General features: G+C 41.4%; 1 protein-coding gene across 11 annotated transcripts in view; it reads left to right on the top strand.

Moving 5' to 3' along the window:
* Positions 1-26,549, top strand: part of LOC105487111 (astrotactin 2) — a 995,255-nt gene that overhangs the window by 413,329 nt on the left and 555,377 nt on the right. For all 11 annotated transcript variants that reach the window (XR_011612991.1, XR_011612990.1, XR_011612989.1 and 8 more), the window contains one exon: positions 2,384-2,551. Coding sequence is in view for 7 of the 11 variants with exons in the window: in XM_011750424.3 (XP_011748726.3) it covers positions 2,384-2,551 (168 nt within the window). In the remaining 4 variants the exon portion in view is untranslated. The remainder of the gene's footprint in view (positions 1-2,383; positions 2,552-26,549) is intronic.

The raw sequence follows: 26,549 nt of genomic DNA, 5'->3' as shown, positions 1-26,549 counted from the left end.
CATTGTCTTATGCAATCTTTTTATCAACCTATGAAAGAGGACTTGGTATCACACCTTTCATATAGGATAACTGAGGGTTTGTTTTTTTGACCAAGTTTGTAGAGCTGGTAAGTAAAAAAGTGAGGCTATGAGCTCATATCTTGCTGATTCTATTCTCTTTATTATTGCACTGTGTAACTTTCCTGAAGTAGAGGGATTAACCAAACTCAGTCCTGGGACACAATTCAATATCCATCTTTCAGTCTTTAGTGAGAATAAATACAAGAATTATCCATTTAAACAGCATGACTGTGCTTTTTTAAAGAAAAATCTGTAGTTGATACTGATGTTCTGTGCCTTCCTCAAGGACCCATGTGACATGTTTCTGCTTGGGCTTATTTCCAGGGGGGGGAAATATGGCTTTGCAGATAGATTTGCATATCTTCTTCTGCCAGAAATTTGAAATATAGAATCCAACAGACTCCTTCCTTTTTTGCCTTAGCTGCCAAGGACTTTAGGGCCAACTTGAAATGTGGTCATTTCGTTATCTCAGTCCTGATACTATCTATTCCCCCTACTTCACAAAGATGCCTCTTTCTTTTGCACCAAAATTGTGTTGTCCGCTGTGCCTTTACCTAGGGATTTACTGCATAGGATGACAGAAATCATATGGTTTGTGTGAATTAGAGAAGCTAATCATTGCCGATCATACCCTTCCTATTTCCAGGGAAACTTCTCCTCCCACAGTCTTAGATGCTCAGTCAGCCAGGTGTGGTCTGATGTGATCCCGCCTCTCTGGCCATTGCTCATTGGACCACAGCTTTTCACCAGAGTCAAGAGGAGTCCAACCATAGGTCAGCCAGCAGAGTCAGATGTGACCTGACAGAGAGGCCTCCATAGAACCCATTTGATTCTTATTAACTGAGTCTGTCTTTGGAGAACTTGAATTGCACTCACAGAAAGATTTGTTTCTTTGTTTTTACTTGACAGTGAGGTAGACACAAGGTGAGAAGCTGAGTCATGTTAATTATAAAACACAATTTAAAGTCTCCTGCTGCTGCCGTCTCTAGATCTGCCATCAATCTAGACTCACGCTCCCTGTCCAGCTTTGTGAAGCCTGGTCCTGTGTGGGTACATATTTTTCCCACTGTGAAATTCTATCTTTGTTTTGTTTTATTGCTATACATACATACACTCACCATTTGCAACTTGTATGCAGCCATCCTGAATGGGCTTCTGTTTCTCGCCTCCCAAAAAAAGTATGTGTGTATATATATGTGTGTGTACATGTGCATGTGTGTGGAATATCTATCTATAGATTATTATACATTTATATGTAATATAGTAATATATACATATATGTATGTTTCCACATATATGTGGGATAATAAGGAACATTTTAGAGCAAATATTGGCCTACGCAAGCACTCAAGAAGAAATGTTAGCCATCATAAATGTTGAAAAATTGGTTGATTAGAATAAAAATGTTAATATTTAGCTTCTCCTGAAGAAAATCTGAAGATCTGGTGCCATTAGCCTTTAGTTCCATGTGGCAAGAGCTGCTGGAGCTGTATCATAGCTGCTCCATTTTAATGGGGCCTACAGTGTTCCTTGTGTGTCAAACCCCACCTTCTCCCTATTGTTCTGCAACATCAGGGCATTTTTTTTCTTGGGTGGGCGCTGCTCTTTTCCTTAGAGGTGCTGGGGATTTCTTTGGAAATCTCACTTTGTCTCTGTTTTCTCTATCTTGGTCTGTCTCTCTCTATCTTTCTGTCTTTCTCATAATAACACAAAAACAACACAAGCTTTGTGAGGAGACCTGGATGCTATTGCCTTCACACTCAGCCAGTCTCTCCTATTGATGTTAGCCTCCTGGCCCCTGTGGGTATCAATGACCCCTGTTCCAGAGGAGACACCTGAGTGACAGGGACATTAGCTTTCTTCATTTCCTTTGAAATTTAGTATTTAATCATTATTTCCTAGGATAAGTCAGGTGCCAGCTAAGCATTTTATCTACATGAATTTATTTCATTCCCTTATCAACTCCATGAGGTAAGTTCCATTAATATTTTCCTTTACGGAGGAAGTAACCAAGACCCGGGGCATTGTGTGACTTGCCCGAAGTCAATGCCTATTAAAGGCAGATCCTGAATTTGACCCTACTTCCCTCTCAGTCCTAAGGGCCTATCTTTCATCACTAGGCTGAATTCTCTCCCATGTTTGATCTGCCTCCATCTCCCTATGGGCTTGCAACACCATGACGGGCACATTGCAAGTGCGCTTAGACAAATGAGATCAGATGACCTGGGGGATGTGGCTCCTACGCACCTCTCTGTGTTCCTGTAGCATCAGCTAAGACCTTAAAAATCAGTGAGAAAGTAGTCATCTCTCTGTTCACCCATAGGAAGCAGCTTCGTGGTGAGTGAAGGGAGCTACCTGGACATCTCCGACTGGTTAAACCCGGCCAAGCTTTCCCTGTATTACCAGATCAATGCCACCTCCCCATGGGTGAGGGACCTCTGTGGACAAAGGACGACAGATGCCTGTGAGCAGCTCTGCGACCCAGAAACCGGTGAGCCATGGGAGCCGGGATGGGGATAGAGGGTGGGAGAGGCTGGGTGGAAAGAGGCTTTGTGCTCCCTCTACCTAAAGAACTATGGATTCTGAGCCATTGACAAGTGACTGGATAAGAAGGTCCATCAATCTAATTAACACTAATCTATGTGCTGCCATTGCCTTTTAAGGGAGGAAATTCTTAGAGAAACACAGACTCTCAGAGTAAGAAAGGACCACAGAGAACATCTGGCCCAACTCCAGACAAGCAAAATGTCTGCACTTCAGATATCCCTGCGTTCAGAGCTTATCTTCTTGTGACTAGCTGGGTGATCTTGAGCAAGACACTGCCTACTTTTCAGTACAAGAGAATGAAAATAGCACCCAACCCACAAAACTGTCATTAGGATTGAATGAGATGCTGTGTGGAAATCTCATAGCATATTCATTCATTCACTCAACAGGTATTTCTTTAGTAGCCAGGCATATTTTTAGGTATTGGGAAGATAGCAGTGAACAAAGTATGCAAAATCTCCACCCTCATGAAGCTTACATGCTAGTGGGGTAGACACTAAACATGCACTGTGGAATATAGTAGCCACTAGCTACATGTGGCATTTTATTTTAAATTAATTGAAATTAAATAAAATTAAACATTCATTTTCCCAGTCATACAACCCAGATTTCAAGTGCTCCATAGCCATACACTAGCAGCTACATTTTTGCACAATATAGATATAGAGTATCTTCATCATTCTGAAAATTTTTATGAGACAGTGCTGCAGTAGTCAAATAAGCAGGTAAATTATATGACTCTGTGAGGTGATGATAGATGCTGGTGTGGGGGAAAAGAATGATGTACAAAGCATGTAGAGTGCTAAGCTGGGAGTATGGGTGGAGTTTCATTATACACAGTGTGGTCTGGGAGGCCTCTCTGAGAAGGTGACATTTGAGCAGCCACCTTGAGATGGGAGAATAAACCATGTCAGTATCCAAGGGACGTTTCCAGGCAGACGGAGATAAAAGAGTCAGTGGCGCAATCTCTACTTACCACAACCTCCACCTCCCAGGTTCAAGTGATTCTCCTGCCTCAGCCTCCTGAGTAGCGGGGATTACAGGCACGTGTCACCATACCTGGCTAATTTTTGTATTTTTAGTAGAGATGGGTGGTTTCACCTTGTTGGTCAGGCTGGTCTTGAACTCCTGACTTCATGATCCACCCATCTCAGCCTCCCAAAGTACTGGGATTACAGGTGTGAGCCATTGCGCCTGGCCTAATATGCTGCTTATTTAGCACTGGCAGTGGGGCCAAGATGGAGAGTGAGAAAGAAGGGGAGTAGGAGAATAAAACTGAGAAGAAGAAGTTTTGGGCATGGTGGTCCTCAGGGCCTTGTATAGGATAATATGAACTTCAGATTCTACTCTGAGGAAGATGGACAGTCTTTGGGAGATTCTCAGTACAGAAGCAACATGCTGTGACCTGCATTTGAGTAGGACCACTCTGGCTGCTGTGTAGTGAATTGATTCAGGAGTGTTCAAAGGTCCTGTTACTCTAATCTAGTCAAAGGTTGGTAGTGGCTTGGACCATAGAGGTAAGAGACGAAGATGATAAACAGTGATCAGATTCTGGATATATTTAAGAGTATACGCTCAACGGAATTTATTGCTGAGAATAGAATGCAAAAAATAGAGTGGAGTCAAAGATTATTCCAAATTTTTCAGTCTGAACAATGGAACACATTGAGTTATTATTAACTGAGTCAGGGGATGCCGCGGGAAGGTCAGGGTTGGGTGAGGAAGACAAAGAGTGCTGTTTTGGGTGTAAGTTCAAGATGACTACTAAACATCAACAGAGAATGGGCATTTGGGTCCTGATCTAAGAACCCCCAGCTAAATTGAGATTCCAGTAGTAGAACGTCTAGCAACCCTTCCCAAATGGGAAATAAAGTGGGGCTGGGTGTGGGTGTTTACAGTGTGCCCTTCACGGGATGCTTCTTTTACCTGGTGGGCAGCCTAAGATCTGGTTGTCTGATGGTGACCCAGGAGATCACCTGTGATCCTGTGAACTTCTCACACAGGAAGCTTGATTACACTGGCTGCCACCCTTGGTGGTTTATCTAACCTGTGCACAATTAATGCCTGCCTGACCATCATTCATGTGCTGGGAGCCTGCCCTTGTGTTCTCCCCAGCATCCAGGGCTTAGGATAGCCCCTGCTCCTTCAAACAGAAGGCACAGATTCAATTAAACACAACCGTAGGAAACAAGTTCAAAGATTAAATACTTACAGATCCTGAGTCAGGAAGGCAATCTTCTGTCCCTGGGTCACAGGAGACAAGAGATGGGGGATGACTCAGTTGCCAATTTTATTAGTTTAATTGTCTTGACAAAACTGTGTTTATTTCTATCACCTCATCTTCTGCCTCTATTCGCCTCGTGTCCTGGGTTCTAGGCATACCACCCATGTGCAGGTTCGCTGAAGGCACCATGCCCTCACATGCCTCTATCCCTTTCACAGGCTGTTTCTTCCCCTTGAAAATGTCTTTTTCCTTTTAATGGGAGAGCAGGGGCTTCTTTTTATTTCCTACACTTTCAGCCCAAACACCTTTCCTCCCACAGGTGGCATTCCTGACCCCCTCCCCCTAACCCTGAACAGACGAATGGGCCCTCCCACCTACTGTCATAGCCTTCTGTGCTTCCATATGTCATGGCCTTGTTCCTCTACAAAGTCATTGTTCTTTCCTTGTCTGGAACTATCACCAGACTGTAAACTTCGTTGGAGCAAGGAGGGAGGTTCAAGATGTCTGTTTCACTTTTCTTGCTATCTTTAAAATTCAGCATAATGCCTGACATGTAGTTAAGAGACAAAGAATAATACAAGAAGGAAGGAAGAAGGGAATTTTCCTCCCGATGCTTCTTGAAACAATTGTATATACCAATTCTAGTTGTTCCCCTTTTATTCACTTACATAAGAACTCAAGTTAAATATTTGGCAGATCTAGAAAAACTGGATCACCAACAACTGTGCAGCATCCAGGTATCTGAATTCTAGGATACCCTGGTCTTACTCTCTTATTCCAACACATCTCCAGCAGCATGCCTCTTTCCATTGCTTACTCTGCTTATAATCACAATTATTCCCCAAACATCCCCATGTAAAGTTTTACCTTTTCACTAGAGTTCAGCTCTTCTCTCCACCTGAAATGCCTCCCACCCTTTAATCATCTACCTTCCACAATCCTACTCATTTAATTTCTTCTTACTTCTTCTCAGTAGAATGGATGACTTCTTCTACAGAATCATCAGAGTTCTTTGTTGACTAAAAACCAGATTAAAACTTGAGTTAATGATTGAAAGTTTATCTCCCCTGCTAGAAAGTAGATTCCTTAGGGCCAGAGATCATATCTATTCCTATATTCTTTCCACCGCAATGCCCAGCAAAGCACCTTTCTCTTATAAGTCACTCAAGGCATAAATGGATAGGACTGTCTACAGGTGGAAAATAGAAATAGGAACATAAGATCCCTAAATATGTTTTCATGGGGCTTAACTCAGATCTACTTTGTAAAATTTAGTTCAATTCATTAGATTCAATTCAAGCAAGATTTTCTTAATTCTGCAACTCGTAAGTCAGTGTGTTAAGTATTATGGGAAATCACAGACAAATTGCACAATGTTCTTGCCTTCATGGATTTTACATTCTCACAGGCATAAAAAGAATCTGCTCATATATAGCTATTATCAAAAACACAGTGTAGTATAAATCAAGAACAATGCATTAACAAAGTGCCTCAAGCCTGAAGAACGGGGAGAAATGTATTCTAGTTGGGGATTTCAGGAGATACGTCATGGAGAAGATGACCTTTTAGCTCAGCTTTGTAAGTTTTTGTAGGGACTATGAGTATGGAGGGTGCTTTAGCAGAGGGAACTTGATTTTTTGAAAAAGAGAAAAGTTTAGAATGATTCTAGGACCCAGAGAGCAATTTAGTTGTGCTGCCATCTGGAGAATGAGGTGCAGGCAGAGCACTGGGAGAGTGGCAGGGGATGAGGTTGGGAAGGTAATATGAAGAGAAGTCTTTAAAAGGTAAGTGTCCAAAGACTTTGAGAACATCTGTTCTCACAAGTAGATGGGTCCACCTGTTTTGGAGAGCATCTAACTCCCTAAAAGAACAATTAGAACTTTCTCCACTCTTTGCTTCCCATCAGGAATTAGAATTTGGGGAAAGTCATGGAAAAACTAAACCCTGAAGCCCTATATACATTTAGATCTGGATATGTCAAAAGTAGCTTAGCTTCTTTTAAAGAAGGCTCTCCTTTGTGAGTCAAATCTGTAGAGCTGAACAGAGTTATGGAGTCGAAGCGTTGGTTATCATTCCCTAAAGCTTTTCTGGATGTGTTGATAAGAAGAATTGTTTCTCCCAAGTGACAGGGAAGGAGGAGGAAAGTGGAGAAGATGCTACAGCTGAAACATTTATATAATTGTCTTGGTGCACACATGAACCTGGCCAAGTTTTCCTGGCTGCATGCCACAGCCCATCTCCGGTGTGTTTTTCCAGGGATTTCAACAATTAGTACCACCCACAGGGATGACTATGGAATTAGATCCGTGATGTGCTGGGGCCAGCTCACGTGGCATCATAAGAGTTGACTGTTAACATCTTTTCCCAACTCTTTGTTCAGTGATGGCATGTTGATAGCCTGAAAATATGCTGTGGTGAGGATGTTTACACCAACACAATTGGTAAATGCAACAAAATCTAGTTTATTTTTTTTTTCAGAAAGACAATCATTAAACATTTAACAGCACAACACTGGATGAGATGAGAACAAACCAATGAAAGACCAAGGCAAAAAAGTGGCTAGTGGAGACCTGAACATGTCACCAGAGTGACATTGTGCTCCTTCCCAGGATAGACTACCATTATCTTCATCTCTCTGAGGACAGAAAGTGAACATCCAAGGACTACTTGCTCTGGTCCAATAAAATGCAACACCAAACAGTTGAAATCATTAGGCTTTGACTCTCAAGGATATCAGTGTGGTAATGTCTTATTGTGAAACAGCTTTATTAAAGTTCTGCACATCTGTGGCATCACACCAAGTTCTGTAAATAAAACCTTTGACAATATGGTCTACAACACATGAAGCAAATGACAGCAGAACACTAACTCATTCTTTCATATGTTTATTCATTCATTCAAGCACTTAGTGAACCAGAGGAGAATTGGAATATCTTCCTGAGTCAGACACAGCCAGGTTTAAATTCTCTCTTCTCTGTTTCCTGGTTGTAGGGAGCTGGGTAAGTCATTTAACATATTCAAGCCTCATTTTTTATAACTAAAAATGAGAAGAATAATTTCAACTTTTTAGAGTTGTTGTAAGGATGAGATGAAAAGTAAAATTTAAAATTCACTGGTGCAGTGGATAATATATGGTGGAAACCAAATACAAGGTTTTCTCTTATTTTTATAATCAGTTATTCAGTCATGTGTATCTTCACTTACTAGTTCAATAAATATTTCATGAGCTGTTTAATCCAACAATGTGCATAGCATTAGATTATGTGAGAAGAAAATATGATATCATCTCTGCCCTGCAGTAGCTAACCAGCTGAAGGAGGAATTTAGAGTAAGCTAGACATTCCTATCTGCTGAACTTTTATTTAGTCCTTGTGTGACTTCTGAACATTGGCAGTGAAAAAAATTACTGGCCAGGCATGGTGGCTCATGCCTGTAATCCCAGCACTTTGGGATGCCAAGGCAGGTGGATCACTTAAGGCCAGGAGTTCGAGACCAGCCTGGCCAACACTGTGAAACTCTGTCTCTACTAAAAATACAAAAATTAGCTGAGCATGGTGATACATGCCCGTAATCCCAGCTCTTTGGGAGGCTGAGGCACAAGAATTGATTGAGCCTGAGAGGTGAAGGTTGCAGTGAGCTGAGATTGCACCAGGGCACTCCAGCCTGGGTGACAGAATGAGACTCTGCGAGAAAGAAAGGAAGAGAGAGAGAGGAGAGAGGAGAGAGGAGAGAGAGAGAGAGAGAGGGAGGGAGGGAGGGAGGGAGGGAGGAAGGAAGGAAGGAAGGAGAAAGAAAGGAAGGAAGGAAAGAAGGAGAGAGAGAAAGAAAGAAAAGAAAGAGGAAAGAAAGAAAAAAGAAAATAATTATTAACCTTCAACCTTCAATCCTAATGTCAACTTTGCCACAAATTTGCCATTTGACCTTGAGTATGCCACACCATGAACTTCAGATTCCTTTTCTTCAACAAAGCAATGAGTGGGAACATACTTTTAGTGCAAGAAGAGTTCCTAGCCATCTAGTGTAATTAAATGAGGAGATCAAGAGCCACCAAGGCTAAGCACATTTCCGTGTGTCACACCATAAATTAGTGGCATGATACAAATTAAAAGTCTAAATAATTTCTAGGATATTTTCCAGCTCAAAATCTATGTTTCTATGACCTTTTAAGCACTAATAACTTAGCATGTACATATGATTGAAACAACTTGTAAATGGCATTTATACAAATTGAATTTTCTTTCCACGGTTGATATGAACTTCAGTCATGTTCACCATTACATTCAGTTTATTTCCATGTCTTCAGCAGTTACTTTTCATTTGTAGTAGGATATGAAATGAGAATATACTGTATGTGGTTATGTCATATAGCAATCTTATATTGTACTAAATATTTCTAATGCTTACAGATTGTTTCTGGTATTTGCTGAGCTCTATGTTACTAAAGTTTAAAGGGATACAGGATTTTTATGGAGCTATAAATTCCAAGAATCTACAGTGATGGAGAAATTCCCTGTTTTGAAGGAAATGGTATCCTTAGGACTTTCTAGGTGGTAGAGCATATATAGTGAAGTATGGTAATAAGTAGGTAAAAGCCACAGTAAAATATGCTGATATTTGTCTATAGAGAACCAACTTTCTGGCAGACTGAAGAGGGGACATTTGTATATGAGTATATACATTATAGAAAGACTTGGTCTTTGCTCACCTTGTTTATTGCTGTATCTGGAAATGAAACAGTTCCTGTATCAATACATCTTTTCTTGGATGGATGAATGGATGGATGGATGGATGGAAATCAAGTTTCAGCTGCTAAAGTGTCAAGGCTTGTTCAATGAGTAAGGTGTAGGCTTCTTGTGTCAGCACCATGGAGAGTTCTCAGGGTGCTGACATCACTCTGGCTAAAGTGTGTGTTTGCTAAATTAACACTTTCTCAGTGATACCTAATCCTTTTCTGAAACTCACCTTCTCCCCTGCTTGGGCAGCACTGGTCTTTTCTGAACTCAAATAAGGTAAACTCTTCCCTTTATACGTTTAGAATTAGTCCTTGTTTAACCATGCTGCTATTCCAGAGAGCCTCAGCTGGGCATATCCTCCATGAAATGAGTCTCTCTGATCCTCAGAACCCATATTGCTCTCCAACTCACCACTCATTTGTCATGAACTTTACTAGAACGTGAATTAAACAGAACTCATCTGAATTCATTATCGATTAATTAACATGATACCTTGTTATTCTGGCATGAAAGATAATGGAATTAAGCTTTTAAAAATCTTTTCCAACAGAAGTAATTGAAAGAACAACAAGAAACCAAAGTTTTCTGCTTACATTCCATGAAACAAGTCAGTAACTCATAAATCCCATTTCTCTCATCAGATTAATCCATTTAATGCAGATTCATTATCTATATGTAGCAGATGGAGTGTTAAGACAACAACCAAATACAGCTTATAGTCAAAAGAGATATAATGGAATTTTGGTGAGATATCAAGAAGTACATGAACACTGAAGTGACAATAACAACATCTAAAATTATTAGGCACTTATTGTGTACCAAACACCATGCAAAGACTTTATATAGCTATTCTCAGTTATTATAATAACACTTCTAGGTAGTTATTGTTGCTTCGATACAAGTAGCTGTGTCTTAAAGCAGTTGATTGACATTCTCAAGGTCATATATTTACTAAGTATCACTGCTGGGATTTGGCCAAGCTACTGTTTTAAGGAGTTGGCATGTGAGGAAATTTGCTTAGCATTGAGAAAAGAGAGGCATTCTGGGATTCCCCCTTTGATAGGTATTTGTATAGAATTCTCAGAGGCAGGCATGAATCCTTTGGACAAATAATTTACAGAATAAGTTGACTTGAAAAAAATAAAAATACTGAATTGAATTGAGGGCAAGGAAACAATACAGAACTGAGAGGTAGAAAAACTGTGTGACAGCATGTATGAGTTGTAGGGAAACTACTTTTTATCTCTGTTTGGTAGTCTTGATATATTTGGTTTAAATGTGTTGTAAAATGTTATGTTGTAGAAGATGTTTAAGGTCTTTTAAGAAAGGACAATCTGTGTCTAGGATGAGGTCATAAAATTTCAGGGAGCCTGCAAAGCAAGCAACAGGCCTGACTGTTCAAAAATTTAGAAGGTCAAGAAGGTTAGGGTAAACTACAAAAGAGACTACGAAAACTTTTTCTTATTGGGAACTTGCCAGTCCCATTGAAAGTCCAAGGCAACCTTTGCTTCTGAACTTGAAAGCAAAAGGTTGTCAGAGATCTGAAATCTCACGCCACAAAGCTGCATATAGGAAGAAGTAGCCTAAGGTATTTCTGATGATTATACGTACAAAAAAAGGGAAGTGCTCAGCTTTTAAGACCAGATTTTAACATCATAAATACAATCTACTGACATTTAAATTAGAGAATATATTTAATTTTATCCAAAAACTGTGTTAAAAAATGTATTGGTTTTCTAAACATGGCATATGTCCTACTATTTAAAAAATAAATCCAGGAAAGTTCTAAATATATATGTAAAACCTTATAATAAATATATTATCAATAAACAAATGTATGGGAAAAAAGATGATAATGAAGCCTAGGTTGGAATTGAGAGTGTTAGTAGGATATAAAGCCATGTTGTAAAGAGTTCCATATTTGTTAATGGTGAGTCATTTCTTCTAGCCAATGTAATTGCATTAGTGATGGTGCTGTTTCTTCTTCATGGGACAATCTGTTCCTCATCCAGCCCCACTTCTTATAAACTGTATTCTGTAGTTGGTTCACTCCTCCTTATCCTTCTTGTTTCAACTTAAAATGTCACTTCCTCAAGGAAGTGACTTTCTATACTAGTTTATTTCCCCAATGTGTTATGCTCCATTAGTGCTCTCTACTTTTCCTTTATAGTAAATAGTAATAATGGTGCACATTTATACAGTGGCAACTGTGTCAGTCACTCTTCAAAGCCTTTACATATATTATCTCATTTAATCTCTCAATAACCATGTGAGGTAGATGCGATTATATTTAAAATAAGTTAAGACACACACATATATATAGTTTATGTACCACTAAGAAAAAATGCTGCCAATAATAATAACCATACTATACCATACTATACTAATAATTATCAGCTAAGTCCTCATTTCAGGAATATTAAAATATGGGGGCTGGGTGTGGTGGCTCACACCTGTGATCCAGCACTTTGGGAGGTCAAAGTTGGAGGATCACTTAAGGCCAGGAGTTCAAGACCAGCCTGGGAAACATAGTGAGACCCTGTCTCTAAAATAATTTAAGAAAATTAGCCAGGCATGGTGGCATGCAACTGTAGTCCTAACCACTTGGAGGCTGAGGTGGGCAGAGCACTTGGGCCTAGGAGTTCAAAGTGTCAGTGAGCTATGATCGCACCATTGCAATCCAACCTGGGTTACACAGTGAGACTCTAAAAAATAAAAATAAAAATAAATTAAAAATGAAAATAAAAATAAAATGTGAGAAGTTGCGTGCCTTAGGATTAATGTAATGAAATAGTGTTATTGTCTCATTTTACAGGTGAGAAACTAAATCACAGTTAATGGATTTTTCCTGAAGTCATTTAGGAAGTGATAGTGTCTAGATTTGAATCCTACAAGTCTGGCCTCAGAATTTACCCTCTGAACTACAACCCTATGCCATCAGCGCATAATTACAACCTTGAATGATACATGTATGTGTGTCATTCTGTGTTCAATTACTAGCTATCTAAAAAACTGTGTGCCTTATAAAGGCAGAGATTGTGTCTGCATTATCCACTGCTTTTTCCTCATTCCCAACCCATCGTGCAACACACTGTTGATGTTTAAAAATGAGTGGTGGAATGAGCGCATGAAAGATGAAATACTGAATTCAGAGAAAAACTCCATGGCCTCTAATCCCAGCTTTGTAGTTTACCCATGGTATGACCTTTGACAAGTCCCCTTTTCCCTATGAGCCTCAAATTCTGTATTTATAATACAAAGGGCATTTCCATTAGATTTTCCCTGCGTACTCTCCAGCTCTGAAATTCTGTGTACTGAAAATCTTTACTGAAAGCCAGTATTCTGGCTTTGAAATATGTAGAATGAAGAAAACCACTGATTCCTGATCTCTTGAAGGATAGATAACATGTGCACCCATGAAATGTGGATTAACACAAGTGTTTACACTTAATAAGCATCTGTGGTGGTCAAGAACTTGCACTCTGGATTCAAATGGATGAAAATTCAAATCCCAGCCCACTTAGGTCCTGCACGACTTTGGACACTTTGCTGACCCTTCCTACACTTCTGTTTTTCCCAAAGGTAAAACAGGGGAAAGATTATCAACATGGCAGACCTTGGAGGGTAATTATGAGGACTGAGCTAGATAAAGTGTATTATGCACTGAGCACGATACCTGGTAGTTAAAGCTCAACAAACATTCGGTATTACCATAGCTGTGACTAAAACATGGATTGAGTGAAATGAATATATCCTAAAAAAAGGTCAGTTATTGTGAGCCTTAGCAATTAGGGAAAGCTTCCTCTGGTGGGGGTGGAAGATAATAGAACTGAATCATGAAGCAAAATAATTATTGTGATAGAACTCCACTGTCCAGTCCAGTAGCTATTGGCCATTTTTGGCCATTTAAATTAAAATGTAAACTAATTAAAATGAAATAAAATGTAAAATTTAGCTCCTCCGTCGCATTCACCATATTTGAAGTGCTCAGCAGTCACATGTGGCTGGTGGCTTTCATATTGGAGAGATATAGAGCATTTCCATTGTTGCAACAAGCTCACTTAGGCAGCGCTGTGACAGAGTGAAGAGCAGAACTACATTTCATATATGTTTCATTTCATTCAAAATTGTTATTGAGTGGCAATGCTGTGTAAGACATTGTGCTGTGTCTATGTACTGATATTCAACAGGAAGAAAATTCAGACCCACTGCCTTATCTAAGAGTGTTTAGTCCAATGCAGAAGTCAGCAAACTATAGCCTGCAGGACAACTGCTGGTTTTTTGTAAATTAATTTTTATTTAAACACAGCCATGCTCATTAGCTTACATATTGTCCATGACAGCTTTTGTGCTACAACATCAGAATTGAGTAGTCACAACCCTATGGCTTGTAAACCTGAAAATATTTGTCAGTTGGCTCTTTACAGAAAAATTTTGCCAATTCCTGGTCTGTTGAATTCCTTTAATGCTTTGATGTCCAAGTTGAAAAAATGGCTTTGGTATTTATTCATTCATTCATGTATTTGTTCATTCAACGTTCAGTATATATTTATCAAGCACCTAATTTAAGCAGGATGTAAGGCTCCGACAGAAGAAACAAAACAAAACAAAAAAATCTCTACCATCATGTAACTTACATTCTTGTGGGGCAGGGGACAGGCACAGAGTTAAAATATATGTAGTAATATAGTTAAAAATATATATATATCTCTCTCATGTACATACTATATATAGTACCCTATATATAGTACATTATATATAGTACATATGTACATCTATAAAGTGTTATATATACATATTTACTATATATACATTTATACATTATACTATATATACATATACACTATATATATTTACACAGTATATAAATTTATACATATATACATTTATACAGTATATGAATATGTAGAAATATATAATGTACTATATATAATATGTGATACACTTTATCATGTTATTTACTAAATATATTTTATTACCATATATACTAAATACAGTAATTTATATATTTTATTACTATATAGTTTATATAGATACTATGTATAGTAGCACATATTTTATTACTATAGATAGTATCTATAGTAATGAAATTGTATTGCTATATATACTATACATAGTAATAAAACTATAGTGAATAACATGTGATAAAGTATATCACATGTTAGAAGTTGAGGGGTGTGTGTGAGAAGCCTGCAGAAAGAGGGGGCTGTACATATTGCAGAAATGGTTGCAAATTTGAGCAGACTGTTCAAGACAAGCACAACTGAAAAGGTGTGGGAGCAAAGCAGGCCTTGTGGATATCTGGGGAAAGCATGGTGTAGGTAAAGGGGCAGCCTGTGCAAAGGCTCAGAGGGGTGATTGTGCCTTGCATATTTGAGGACGATCATAGAGGCTAATGTGCTAGGTTGAACTGGGTACTAGAAGGGTATTAGGAGATGGGATCACAGAGTCGTCAGAGGACCAGAATCCCTGGGTGGGCCTTGCAGAACGGTGCAAAAGCGTTAGCATTTTCATTTGCCCTGAATGCAATGGGGAATCACTGGAGAAGTCTTAGCAGAGGGGTGACATCATCTAACTTCTATTTTAAGAGTATCTCTCTGGCATCTCTATTTAGGAAACATCTGTAGGAACGGAGGTAAACATGTTGGAAGGGAGACTAATGGGAGGACTGATGTGATAATCCAGGCCAGAGGTGGTGGTGGATTGGATTGGGGTGGGAAAAGCCAAGGCAGAAAGAAGCATTCAGAATCCAGATATTGCATTTCATTCTTTGCAATTTAGTGTGCATCACTTATGTGCCAGGCATTGTGCTCAGTATCGGAGTTAGTTAGACAAAGAAGCTGCTGTCTCTGGCCCAGGGAGATTCTGGTGAGCTGATTTCATGCTTTGACATCAGAGTTGAGGAATCTGCTCATTGTGTGTCCCACATGTGTTTGAGCTCAAGACCCAGTTTTTACACCATCTCTAAAGATAGGACCGAGGAGGTGACAACACCAACTTGGGATGAAAGGAGAAGAGAAACACTGAAGCGGGCATGTGATACAAGTGAGAGGGTGAATAGAGCTTTGCTGATCCTTTTGTGAGGCAGGGCTGGGTGCAGAATGAACTGAATGAGGTGCCTCAGGCAAAAACTTCAAGGAGGCACTCATTCTTAGATGAAAACCCTGTCCTTACACAATTCTAAATGCCCTCTTAAATGTGGAGGGGAAAAGTATCAATTAATGACACTTGCCTCTCTACCCCTTCTCCTGAGAAGCCTTTAAAGACTCTGCTGAGATGACAAGTAGGGCTGGGCACTGTGGGGGCATAGAACAAAAGTCTCCAGGGTGGGAGGAGCCCTACAGATTGTCTGGCCCAAGGCTTCCTTCTACACCTGATAGCTTGAGGTTTTGGGAGGGTTCATTTAGTAATTCAGTAACTTAGTGGCAGAGAGGAGGTTGCCACACTACCATAATGGTGCTTAATTTCATTCCTCTTGAGAACATATTAAGCAGTCAAAATATTTTATCCTTGGGATGTAAACCCCCATCCTCCCAACTCCAAACTTGAGCCATTACCTTTTGCATGGCCTCTTGCCACATGTGAAGATGGTACTGGTTTCTGCCATTACTTTTCTGGTCTTGTCTTGCAGGGATGTGCTCAGGTACACTCATTCATAGAAATAAGTGTTTCAGTGCAGAGGATCTGGGGTATGTGAGTTCCTCTTAAGTTTCATTAATGTCTTTGTTTCATAGACATCAACTGAGCCTGAAGATTGAGTCAGTCATTGGGGAGAGAAGCAAAAGAGACACCATTGGCCCTTTCCAAGAGCTCATGATCAAGCTGCATGAATGCTGGGCTCTGTTTTGTTTTATAGAGAGGCAGTCAGGGCAACATGGAAAGAGCCTAGGACTGAAATCAGACAGACCAGGGCTGAAATCTTGCCCTGAATGCAATGGGAAAACCACTGGTAGAGGCTGAGCAGGGGCTCTGCCCCTGACTATTAGCATAATTTTGAGCAAATCACTTAATATCTCCAAGCCTCAATTTCCTGCTTTTTTAAATAAGATGGAGAAGTGTTCACCTTTGTTAAGTTATTGTGACAATTATTATGAGTACAAAGTACCTGCTACATTATATGGAAAATACATGCGTTCAACATATGGAAATTATTGAATCAGGGACAAAAAGAACCCCCCAAAGCTGGCAATACTTAACACACAAAAGACTTAATCGTGATGAAATGGAAGGCATGATGACAGATTTCTGTGCAGAAAGGACCTCTAGGAAACCATTTAAAACACAGCACTTAGCAGTAGCACTTGCCTTTTCTGGTTATTTGATACTGCCTGTAGGGAGCTTGCCCATTGCAGCGCACTGTCCTCTCTCCTTTTGCTTGACCGAAGGCAGCATTTGATTCAGTGGGGATGACTAAAGGCCTCTGAATAGAAGGAGGAGTATGTGTTTGTGTGTGTGTGTGTGTGTGTGTGTGTCCCCACCTTTTGGCTACAGTACTGAATGGTCTCTTATGTCCCTGCCTTTTGGCTACAATGTTGAATGGTCTCTTAATTAAAATTTCACTAGATGGTTTATGTTTCTACCAGAAAATGGGAGTATGTGATGGGCAGTTGGGGTATGGATTTATGTTGCTAACACCAGCACTCTTCCTTTGGACAGGGCATCCAGAATTCAAAATGTCCCACACAACTCAGGTAAGGTCAGGTGACCTTACCCAGTGTGGTGTGAACAACCCATCACACTCTCCAATGGCTGAAAATGAACCTAACAATGAAGTCTGACTCTGCAGTGAAGCCTGATACAGGCTGCTTAGACACACTTTGCTTAATTTTAATTATTCATAATGATTCCCCATTATATCCCAGGAAATGTACTGTAAAAATGTTTTGTAAAAGAATGAGAGCCTTGGTAATGGGAACCTGCACTGTTCTTCTATTAAATCATTGCTGGAAAAGTGGGGGCTTTAGTGTGTGCACTTGTTTGAGAGTGGGGCAAAGACAGTGGAGTGAATGGAAGGGAAGACAAGGGAAGAGAAAGAAGGGAAGTTTAAAAACTCTAAGAAAGGCTGGGTGCAGTGGCTTATGCATGTTATCTCAATCTTTGGGAGGCTGAGGGAGGCAAATCAATCACTTGAGGCCAGGAGTTTGAGACCAGCTTGGCCAGCATGGTGAAACCTCATCTCTACTAAAAAATAGAAAAATAGCCAGGCATGGTGGTATGTGCCTGCAGTCCCAGCTACTCAGGAGGCGGAGGCAGGAGAATCGCTTGAACCCAAAAGGCGGAGGTTGCAGGGAGCTGAGATCGTGCCACTGCTCTCCAGCCTGGATGACAGAGCGAGACTTTGTCTTAAAAGCAAACAGAGAAACAAACAAACAAAAGAACTTTTAAGAAGAAAGGAAGGAAAGGGGAAATTGATTTAACAGGAAATGACTGTACTCTTTTTTGGTGACACCTTTACATGCTATGTCTTATTTCATCTTCATATTGAACCTTCAAGTAGACAGACCATACTTTTTCTCTTTTATATTTGTGGATAAGGACATTAAAGTGGATTTGGAGATTTTACTTGGACCTCTCTGACTCTAAACTCAAGTTATTTTTGCTGCAGAGAATTCTAAAAGAAAAGAAGACAGAGAAAGTCAAATAGTAAAGAACATAGACACAGAGAGTGAGAAAGAAAAAACAGAAGCAGAGATCAAAGAGAGAAACCGAGGCTGTGACAAAAACGCAAACTTGAGAAACAGAAAGAGAGACAGAGATGAAGAGAAAGAGAGAAAACATAAAGCAGAAGCAGGGCAGGGGGCCAGGCACAGTGTCTCATGCCTGTAATCCCAGCACTTTGGGAGGCTGAGGCAGGTAGATCACCTGAGGTCAGGAGTTTGAGACTAACCTAGCCAACATGGCAAAACCCTGTCTCTACTAAAGTTACAAAAATTAGCTGAGCCTGGTGGTGGGTGCCTGTAATCCCAGCTACTTGGGAGGCTGAGGCAGGAGAATTGCTTGAACCCAGGAGGTGGAGGTTACAGTGAGCCAAGATTACACAATTGCATTCCAACCTGGGCGACAAAAGCAAAACTTGGTTTAAAAAAAAAAAAAAAAAAAAAAAAAAACCATGAATATAATCAGAAATTAGATTAGCAAAGTGAAAATTAGCTGGGTTCAGCTGAATGTACACATTATGTAAAACGGTATAATATTCTAGATGGAAGGGACTGGAAATGGCAATCCTCTTGTTTGCTGGGGAAGCTAGCTGTGACCCTGACCATCTGCTGCAATTGAGGCTGAGGTCACTCTGAGAAAGGAACCCCTCAGAAAGAGCACGCAATCCACCTTCTCTTTTTTTTTTCTCAAATTCCTAACTAGAGAAAAGCAAAGGTCCCAGTTCTCTCTGACCCCTTCTGGCTCTCTAGACTGCCTTGTTTGATGCCATGGGCAGGACACACAGGTATGGCCCATTGCACTCAAAGTGCACTCCGGAAAATCATTAGTATTTTTGCTCTAATTGTATTAATGGAATTTAATTTTAAATTCCCAAAGATAGCTGCTGCTTGGAAAAAAAAATATCAATGAATCTCTTCTGTGGAGTGAAGAACCCTTTTGCAAAATGAATAATTACCCTTGGCTTAATTTATTTTGTGTATTTCACTTTGCTGTTTCAGGTTTTGTTCAGGCGGGGAATTGAATTATTAATCATCATGTGTTCTGAACGGTTTAAACATATATTTTATCCTCATGGCATTCTCATGAATAAGAGAGAACAGAGCTGTGTTCCCCATCTTTTAGGTCAAAATGATGAAACTCAGAGAGATGAGATGGCTTGAGTAAGACCACCCAGCAACTTGCAGGAAAAAAGAGTTCTAGGATCCCATGAAGTGGGCAACCACGTAGCATGATTTCATCTGCATTCCTTTAAGCTCCTATAGAAGTATGGTAGATGGCCAAGTAGGGTCACAAAGGGAATTTTGATGAGACACCGGGTTGTGCTGAATTCATTCATCTTACATGGTACAGTTGCGGTGGGGGGCTGTGACTTCAGAGTCAAGCAGGTCAGGGTTCTAATCTTGACCCTGTTGCTTTCTTGCTAGATGAACTGAGGTCAAGTCATTGAACACTGTTGGGCTTCAGTTTCCTCCTGTGTAAAATCAGGATATAAGCACCTGCTTCACAGGGTGGTTAGGTGGCTTAAAGGCAAAATGGTGGATCAAAAGTGATCATGATTAACAAACTTCATGAGCATCTCTTAGTATCTGCCTTTTTCTAAGTGATAACTAAGAGGTCTGGAATAAGAGCCATGGTCAGGAAAGAACATTAAAGCCACCAGCTCCCTAATAATAGTCACAGCAATAGCAGGTGATACTTATAGAGCCCATTTTTTGTGTTGCTCAATGAGAAGGGCTGGCATGATTAACTTAGAAATAAGGAAGCTAAGTCTTGAGTGGAGACAGGAAGTTTTACAAAGTCACTGAGCTATTGATTGGCAAATGCATAGCTCTACTTCCATTCTGACTCCAGTGCCTGTCTTCTCTGCTTTTAAACTTGTCGCTTGCCACCCTAACAGCTGAATTCCGCATCTGGGAATGACTAGAGAAGTTCCCCCTCATCCACCATTTCACTTTCTACAGTATCTGTTACCCACAGTCAACTGCGGTCTGAAAATATTAAATGGAAAATACCAGAAATAAACAATTTATAACTTTTATATTGGGCTGCATTCTGAGTAGTGTGATGAAATCTCACACCGTTTTGCTCCATCCCACCAGGATATGAATCATTCCCTTGTCCATAGTATCCACGCTGTATATGCTAATTGCCAGTCAGTCACTTAGTAGCCATCTCAGTTATCAGATCTGTCAAGGTGTCACAGTGTATATGTTTGGATAATCCTTATTTTACTTAATTATGGCCCCAATTGCAAGACTAGTGATATCAGCGGATTGTTATACTTGTTCTATTTTATTTTTATTTATTGTTCTTAATCTCTTGTTGTGCCTAATTTATAAATTAAATGTTATAGATATGTACATATAGGACAAAAACATAGTAAATATGGGTTCATTAATCTGTTCTCACACTGCTATAAAGAACTACCTGAGACTGGGCAATTTATGAAGAAAAGAGCTTTAATTGACTCACAGTTCCACAGGCTGTACAGGAAGCATGGCTGGTAGGCCTCAGAAAACTTACAATTATGGCAGAAGGTGAAGGGGAAGCAGGCACAATCTTCACATGGCAGATCAGGAGGGAGAGAGAGTGTGAGGGGGCCCAGTGGAAAGGGTTGCCCTGGTTGAGAACCTAGAGCAGAGACCCTCATGGGACCTGGCTGGCAGCCCTCAGCAGCCTGGCCACCCCACCTGGGTTGCACACATGAGCTGAGCCAACACCAGTCAGTCCCCATGTAGCCTTGACTAAGGCTACATGCTTTTAAACAACCAGATCTCGTAAGAACTTACTCGCTATCATGAGAACAGCAAGGGGGAAGTCCGTCTCCATAATCCAGTCACCTGCCTCCAGGTCATTCCCCCAGCACTGGGGATTACAACTCAACATGAGATTCAGTTGGGGACACAGAGCCAAACCATATCAATAGGGTTCAGTACTATCCACAGTTTCAGGCGTCCACTGGGTGGGTTGGAACTCATCTTGTACATAAGGGGGCACAACTGTATTTTTGCAGAGGGGATGTGGCAGTTACCAGGGACTGCTTCTTCATACCTGCAGAACCAGGGCAGGATTCCTCAGTGCACATTAAGCCTTCTGTCTGTGCCTGCAATGTACCCCACTGATCCAGCAAAGCAAAAGGGCCCACCATTTTCCATGCACACTGTGGCCTGCCTTCGTTCCTGTTGTTTTCTCTGTAAAACTCTTAATTCCCCTGGAAAGGGAGTCAATGCAGCCTGGGGACAGCAGCACCATCTCTGGAGCAGCACAGTTGCTGGATGGATTCCAGTTCTGGCTCTGGCACACTTGACTTTGTGACCTTCAGCAAGCAGGGTACTACCCCTCCGGGCCTCTATCCCCTCGTCTGCAAGATGGGGTTAGTAATAGAGCCTACCTCGTAGGTTTGTTGGAAGGATCATGTGAGTTAATCTAAACAAAGAACTTCCCACACTGCCTGGCAGGTAGTTATCCCTGTGGGTTTCCTCTTATTATTACTCTTACCCTCCCTTTTCATTGATAAGCCCCCATCCTGGGCAGAGCTCAACAATCCTCTCTTGGGCTCCTATACCTTTTTGCGCACACTCCTCTTTTAGCCTGAATCACACCTTGTGCAGTGATGTACTTTCCTCCAAGTCTTCCTACGCCAATGCCAGCTGTTTGAAGGTAGGAAAATAGGATGGATTCATCTCTCTGCCTCCATCTCCCCTGTGCCAGGTATAGAGGAATTATCCAGAGAAGGGTAGCTGGTCCGCAGCAGTAAGATCTGGAACAGAGATGAATCGGGTCGGGAGGAGAAAAGGAGGAACTAACACAGCAGAAAGCCTGGAAGGGCAGCTGCAGCCCAGAGGGGCAAGGGCACCAAATCAAGGAGGAAACGTGACTGCAGGGGGCTAGGCGGGGGGAAGCAGCCTGGACAACAGCACAGCAAGGACAGCAGTGCTGGCAGCAATCACGATAACGACACTACAACATAGCAAGTGCTGCCTACACGTCTGGCAGTGCAGTAACTGTTTTTAATATATTGTCTGCAATCCTTGTGACAATTTTTAAAATTGGGTTTAAGATGCCCATTTTCTGATGAAGCCCAGAGCTGCAGTGATTGATGCAGGCCACAGAGGATCCAGCTTCCAGTGGCCTTGGTTGCCAGGCTGACGCCTTTCCCTTACCAGGCTGTGTCCCTTTGCTCTCCATGCCTTCCCAGTGCATCTGAGAAGCTTAGAGTTGCAGGGCTCTGGGGTACAGTGAGGGTGGGGAGAAGCCAGCCTCTCACCAGCAGGCTCAGCTCTGTGCATGCATGTTAAGCATCCTGTGTTCATAAACTGAAGCCAGATCCTTCTGGATTGTTGGAAATATCTGCTCTGTGTCCATTCCAGGCTATTAGTGAGATTTCTTCACCCCACTCCATCCTTAATCAGCCATGATTTTGCAGGAAGCTGTCTGCCACATGTTTTTCTCCTAGACACTAATACTATATAATCGTGTGTGTGGTGCACTCAGAGGTGGAAGAGGCTAGAAAGAAAGGGAATGGGGCCAGTGGAAAAGGTTGCCCTGGCTGAGAACCTGGAGTGGGGGCCCTCATGGGGCCTGGCTGGCAGCCTCTCAGCAGCCTGACCACCCCGTATGGGCTGCCGACACGAGCTGAGCCAACACCAATTAGCCCCCATGTAGCCTTGATTAAGGACTCTAATCTCTATCAGACCTGATCATCAGCCTGTGCCACCAGAACCTTTCAGCCTCTGATTATTTTTTCTTTGTGCTCTCAGAGGCATGCTGATGAATGACAATGAGGGGCCAGCAGCTACAATGCAGAGTCCACATTTGTGTTAGTGCTTTGGAAAGAGCAAGGTTTGAAGGTCTCACACCAGCAGTATAAGGAAGAAAGGGACATCAGAGACACCCATGTGAGGTTGCTCAGATGTCAAGACCAGCCTCCTCACTATACAGATAGAGAAACTGAGCCCCAGGGAGGGAGGGAACTGCCTCAGGTCACACAACACATTTGGCTGAGTAGACTTATAAAGAATCTGCCTCATTTCATAAAGCTTCTAATTATATCCTCTTGTTATTTCACTCGAATCATGTTCTTTGCCTACCAAGCCTCCATTTCCCCAAGCCCCCAAACTTATCCTGCTTCCTGAATCACAAGAGAGATGCTGATTTCAAGAAACAAGACCAGAATATATTAGAAGAAGAATCAAGGGCTAGAATTTGAACAAGATTTGGAAAAGTGGGATACCCAAATACTACCTACTCATTTTACAGATGGGAAGGCTGAGGTCCAGAAAGGTAGAATGATTTGCAGAGGATTCAGGGCTGTAAAATGTATCCCCTGATGACATTACTTATACTCAACACTGCCCAAATTATCTCATTCTTTTACTAAATAATTGTTTGCCACTTAATTTTCCCTTTTCTCCTCCCCCTCTTACTTTCGTCTGTCCTTCATTGACTTTGTCTCTCTCTAGGGCTCAGTCTTTGCTTGAGTGGGATCTCTGAGTGGTACCCATGGGTAGAACCAAGGCAGACCTGCTGAAAGAAGCTTCAAAGGGTCTGAAGGTTGGTCTCAAGAGACCCTGCTCTTACCAATAGACTCAGAAAAAATTGGAGCATAAAAGCCACAGGGAGGTAGAGTTATTGATAAGGTTGGAAAAATTGGCTGGGGCCAATGATGAAAGACTTTGAATGCTAGACTGGTATATATGACCTCTACCCTGAAGGCAACTGAAAACCACTGAGAGTTTTTGGGGAAGGCCATGGGTACAGATAACTGTTCTTTGAAAAGATAACTGGCCAACAGTCAGATTGGATGTAGGGACACGGAAAATAGGTTCATAGCACATGGACAATGCTGAGGGCCTGAACTAGGCCAGTGACAGAGAAGAGAGATGGGAATAAATGGGTCTGGATAAAACCAAAGAGGTAGAGTCAGTGGGATTCAGATATCGTTCAGATGCTGAGGGTACAAAATAGGGCCCAGTTAGAAGTTTTTCTGAAGTTTTCAATCAGGAAATAAAGCGGTACCATTACTCATAGAGATGTGGACATCTAGGTTTAAAGTACATCAGAAACTTTTGCCAAAATAATGCTGCATATCAATCACATTTTATTGTCAACAACTATAAGTAAGCATCTTTTTCTCCTTTGTCACACATCTGGGTGGACTGATCTAGCCAGCACTCAGCTGCCCTTGGCTCTAAGCTGAGGATGAATCCAGATCTGTTCCACACATCTCTCTTCCTTCACGGACCAGCCACAGCCTGGAGGTGTTCTTTCTCATGGCAAGAGGCAGGAGTGCAAAACACAAAGCCTATCCACATAAATACATTTGAAACCTTGATTATTTAAGTCCTGGATGTCATCATCCCATTGACCAAAGCAAGTCATATGCCAAGCCTGAAGACAAAGGGCAGGAAAGAAAATGTACTCTTCCCACAATTAACCATGGCAAAGAAGCAAATGCATAATTAAGTACTGCAGAGAAATGACCCTCAGTCTCTCACACGTGATCACTGTCAAAGGCAGCTGTCCTTGTTATTGTCCTTGTGGTTATATTTATTGTTGTGATGTTTATGGTGGTATAAGCGAGCATGAGCTTTGGAGACCTGGCCCTATGACCTAGGGCAGGTGACTAGTCGAGTCTCAGCTTCAGTTTCCTCATTTTACAAGGAGGGCATCAGTACCTTCCTCCTTGTACTAGTCATGTCTGTGACATGCAATGACACATGTCAAATGTCACGCACCATTTTTAGCACAAAGCAGACCCTCATAATGCTATGCCCAACCCATGCTTTGCCCACTACGTGCCTGGCCTTGAGTTGAGTTACAGAGATACAGAGGTGAAGAGGCCCAAGGTGGCCCACTTGGAGTCAGAATGGGGAAGGGTGCCATGTTTATTGCTCTGAGGGCCCAGAGAGATGCCTTTTCAAACCACAGTGACAAGAAGAGTAAATAAGAAAGTGAACAGCAGGCAGCGTCCCTGGCCGGTGGTGATAAGTGATGACTGAGTTAGAAGCAAGTGAAAATGGAATCATAACAGAATGACAGGGTTTGGGGAGGGGAGTCAGACAGCCAGGATGGCTTATGAAGGAGGCTTTGCACTCTCATGGGCAAGCCATGAGCTCCTCTGTGCTGCTGGGATGGAGGAGGCAGCGGCCTCTAGCTTATGCCTTGTCCGTACCCATACCTCCTTCAGCAGGGCCTGCCATGGACACAGGTAACATGTCTTCGTAGCTCTGGAAACCCAGGAACACCTTTGGGGATTATCTCATTCAAACTGCCCTCAACTTCTGCAACATAGTTAGATCTCATTTCACAAAATATTTAAAAATTAGCTGGGAATGATGGCACATGCCTATAGTCCTATCTACTTGAGAGGCTGAGGCAGGAGGATCTCCTGAGCCCAAAAGCTCAAGGCTGCAGTGAGCCATGATTGCACCACTGAACTCCAATTTGGGCAAGAGAGCAACACCCTGTCTCTAAAACAATAATAATAATAATAATTTAAAAAAAAAACACCCCAAATTACAGATAAAGAAACTGTGGTCTTTTGGGTTTTGCGAAGGGCACACCTTGGATTTTTGACCATCCTTCATTCTAAGCACCTTTCCTTTCCACTAAAACAGCATAGTGGATGGGCCCCTCCTACCCGAGAACAATAATTGTATGGACTCAAACAGCCGTTGTGTTCTCAGCAAGAAGAAATGTGCCAAAGACCGTGCTGAGGATTTTTCAAATACAGCACTTGATCGTTTCCACAGGTATATGACACCAGCTCCAGTACAGATCAAGGAGACAGGTTCAGGGAGAGAAGATGCAATGTATCAGGTTCTTACAAACTTGAAGTGGCAGGCAGATCCAGGATTTGAATGCAGTACATGATGATTTAATGGCCCACCCACACTCTGAACCATTTCACCAGCCTACTGGCCTTATGTGATTAACAAGAAGGCACTGTCCTGTTTGGAAGAGCCTCACAGGAGATGAACACAGATGGTTCATGATCAAGGCGTTCTGTTGTTTTTACCCAAGAGTTTCTGGACTGAGAATGCATACAACATAGAAAGAGACCTCAACCAATGGCAGCCAGGAGACATGAAGAGTAAATCTTTTAAAATCAACACAACTCATCTACTGCTGATAACACAGTTCTGGTAACTAGCCAGATAGAAAACCATCTAACTGAATTCCCTTATGAGAACCAATATAACGAAGAGAGTGAATTCTTTTTTTAGGTATCCATTATTAACAACACATAAATGTATGTCTTTAATGCACTTACGGGCATTTCAAATTCATTTTACTGTTTAAATAATACCCATTTGTAAATGCTC

This window comes from Macaca nemestrina, chromosome 14 (assembly GCF_043159975.1).
Source record: "Macaca nemestrina isolate mMacNem1 chromosome 14, mMacNem.hap1, whole genome shotgun sequence".
Taxonomy (NCBI): Eukaryota; Metazoa; Chordata; class Mammalia; order Primates; family Cercopithecidae; genus Macaca; species Macaca nemestrina.
This window is presented reverse-complemented; position numbering and strand designations above follow the sequence as displayed.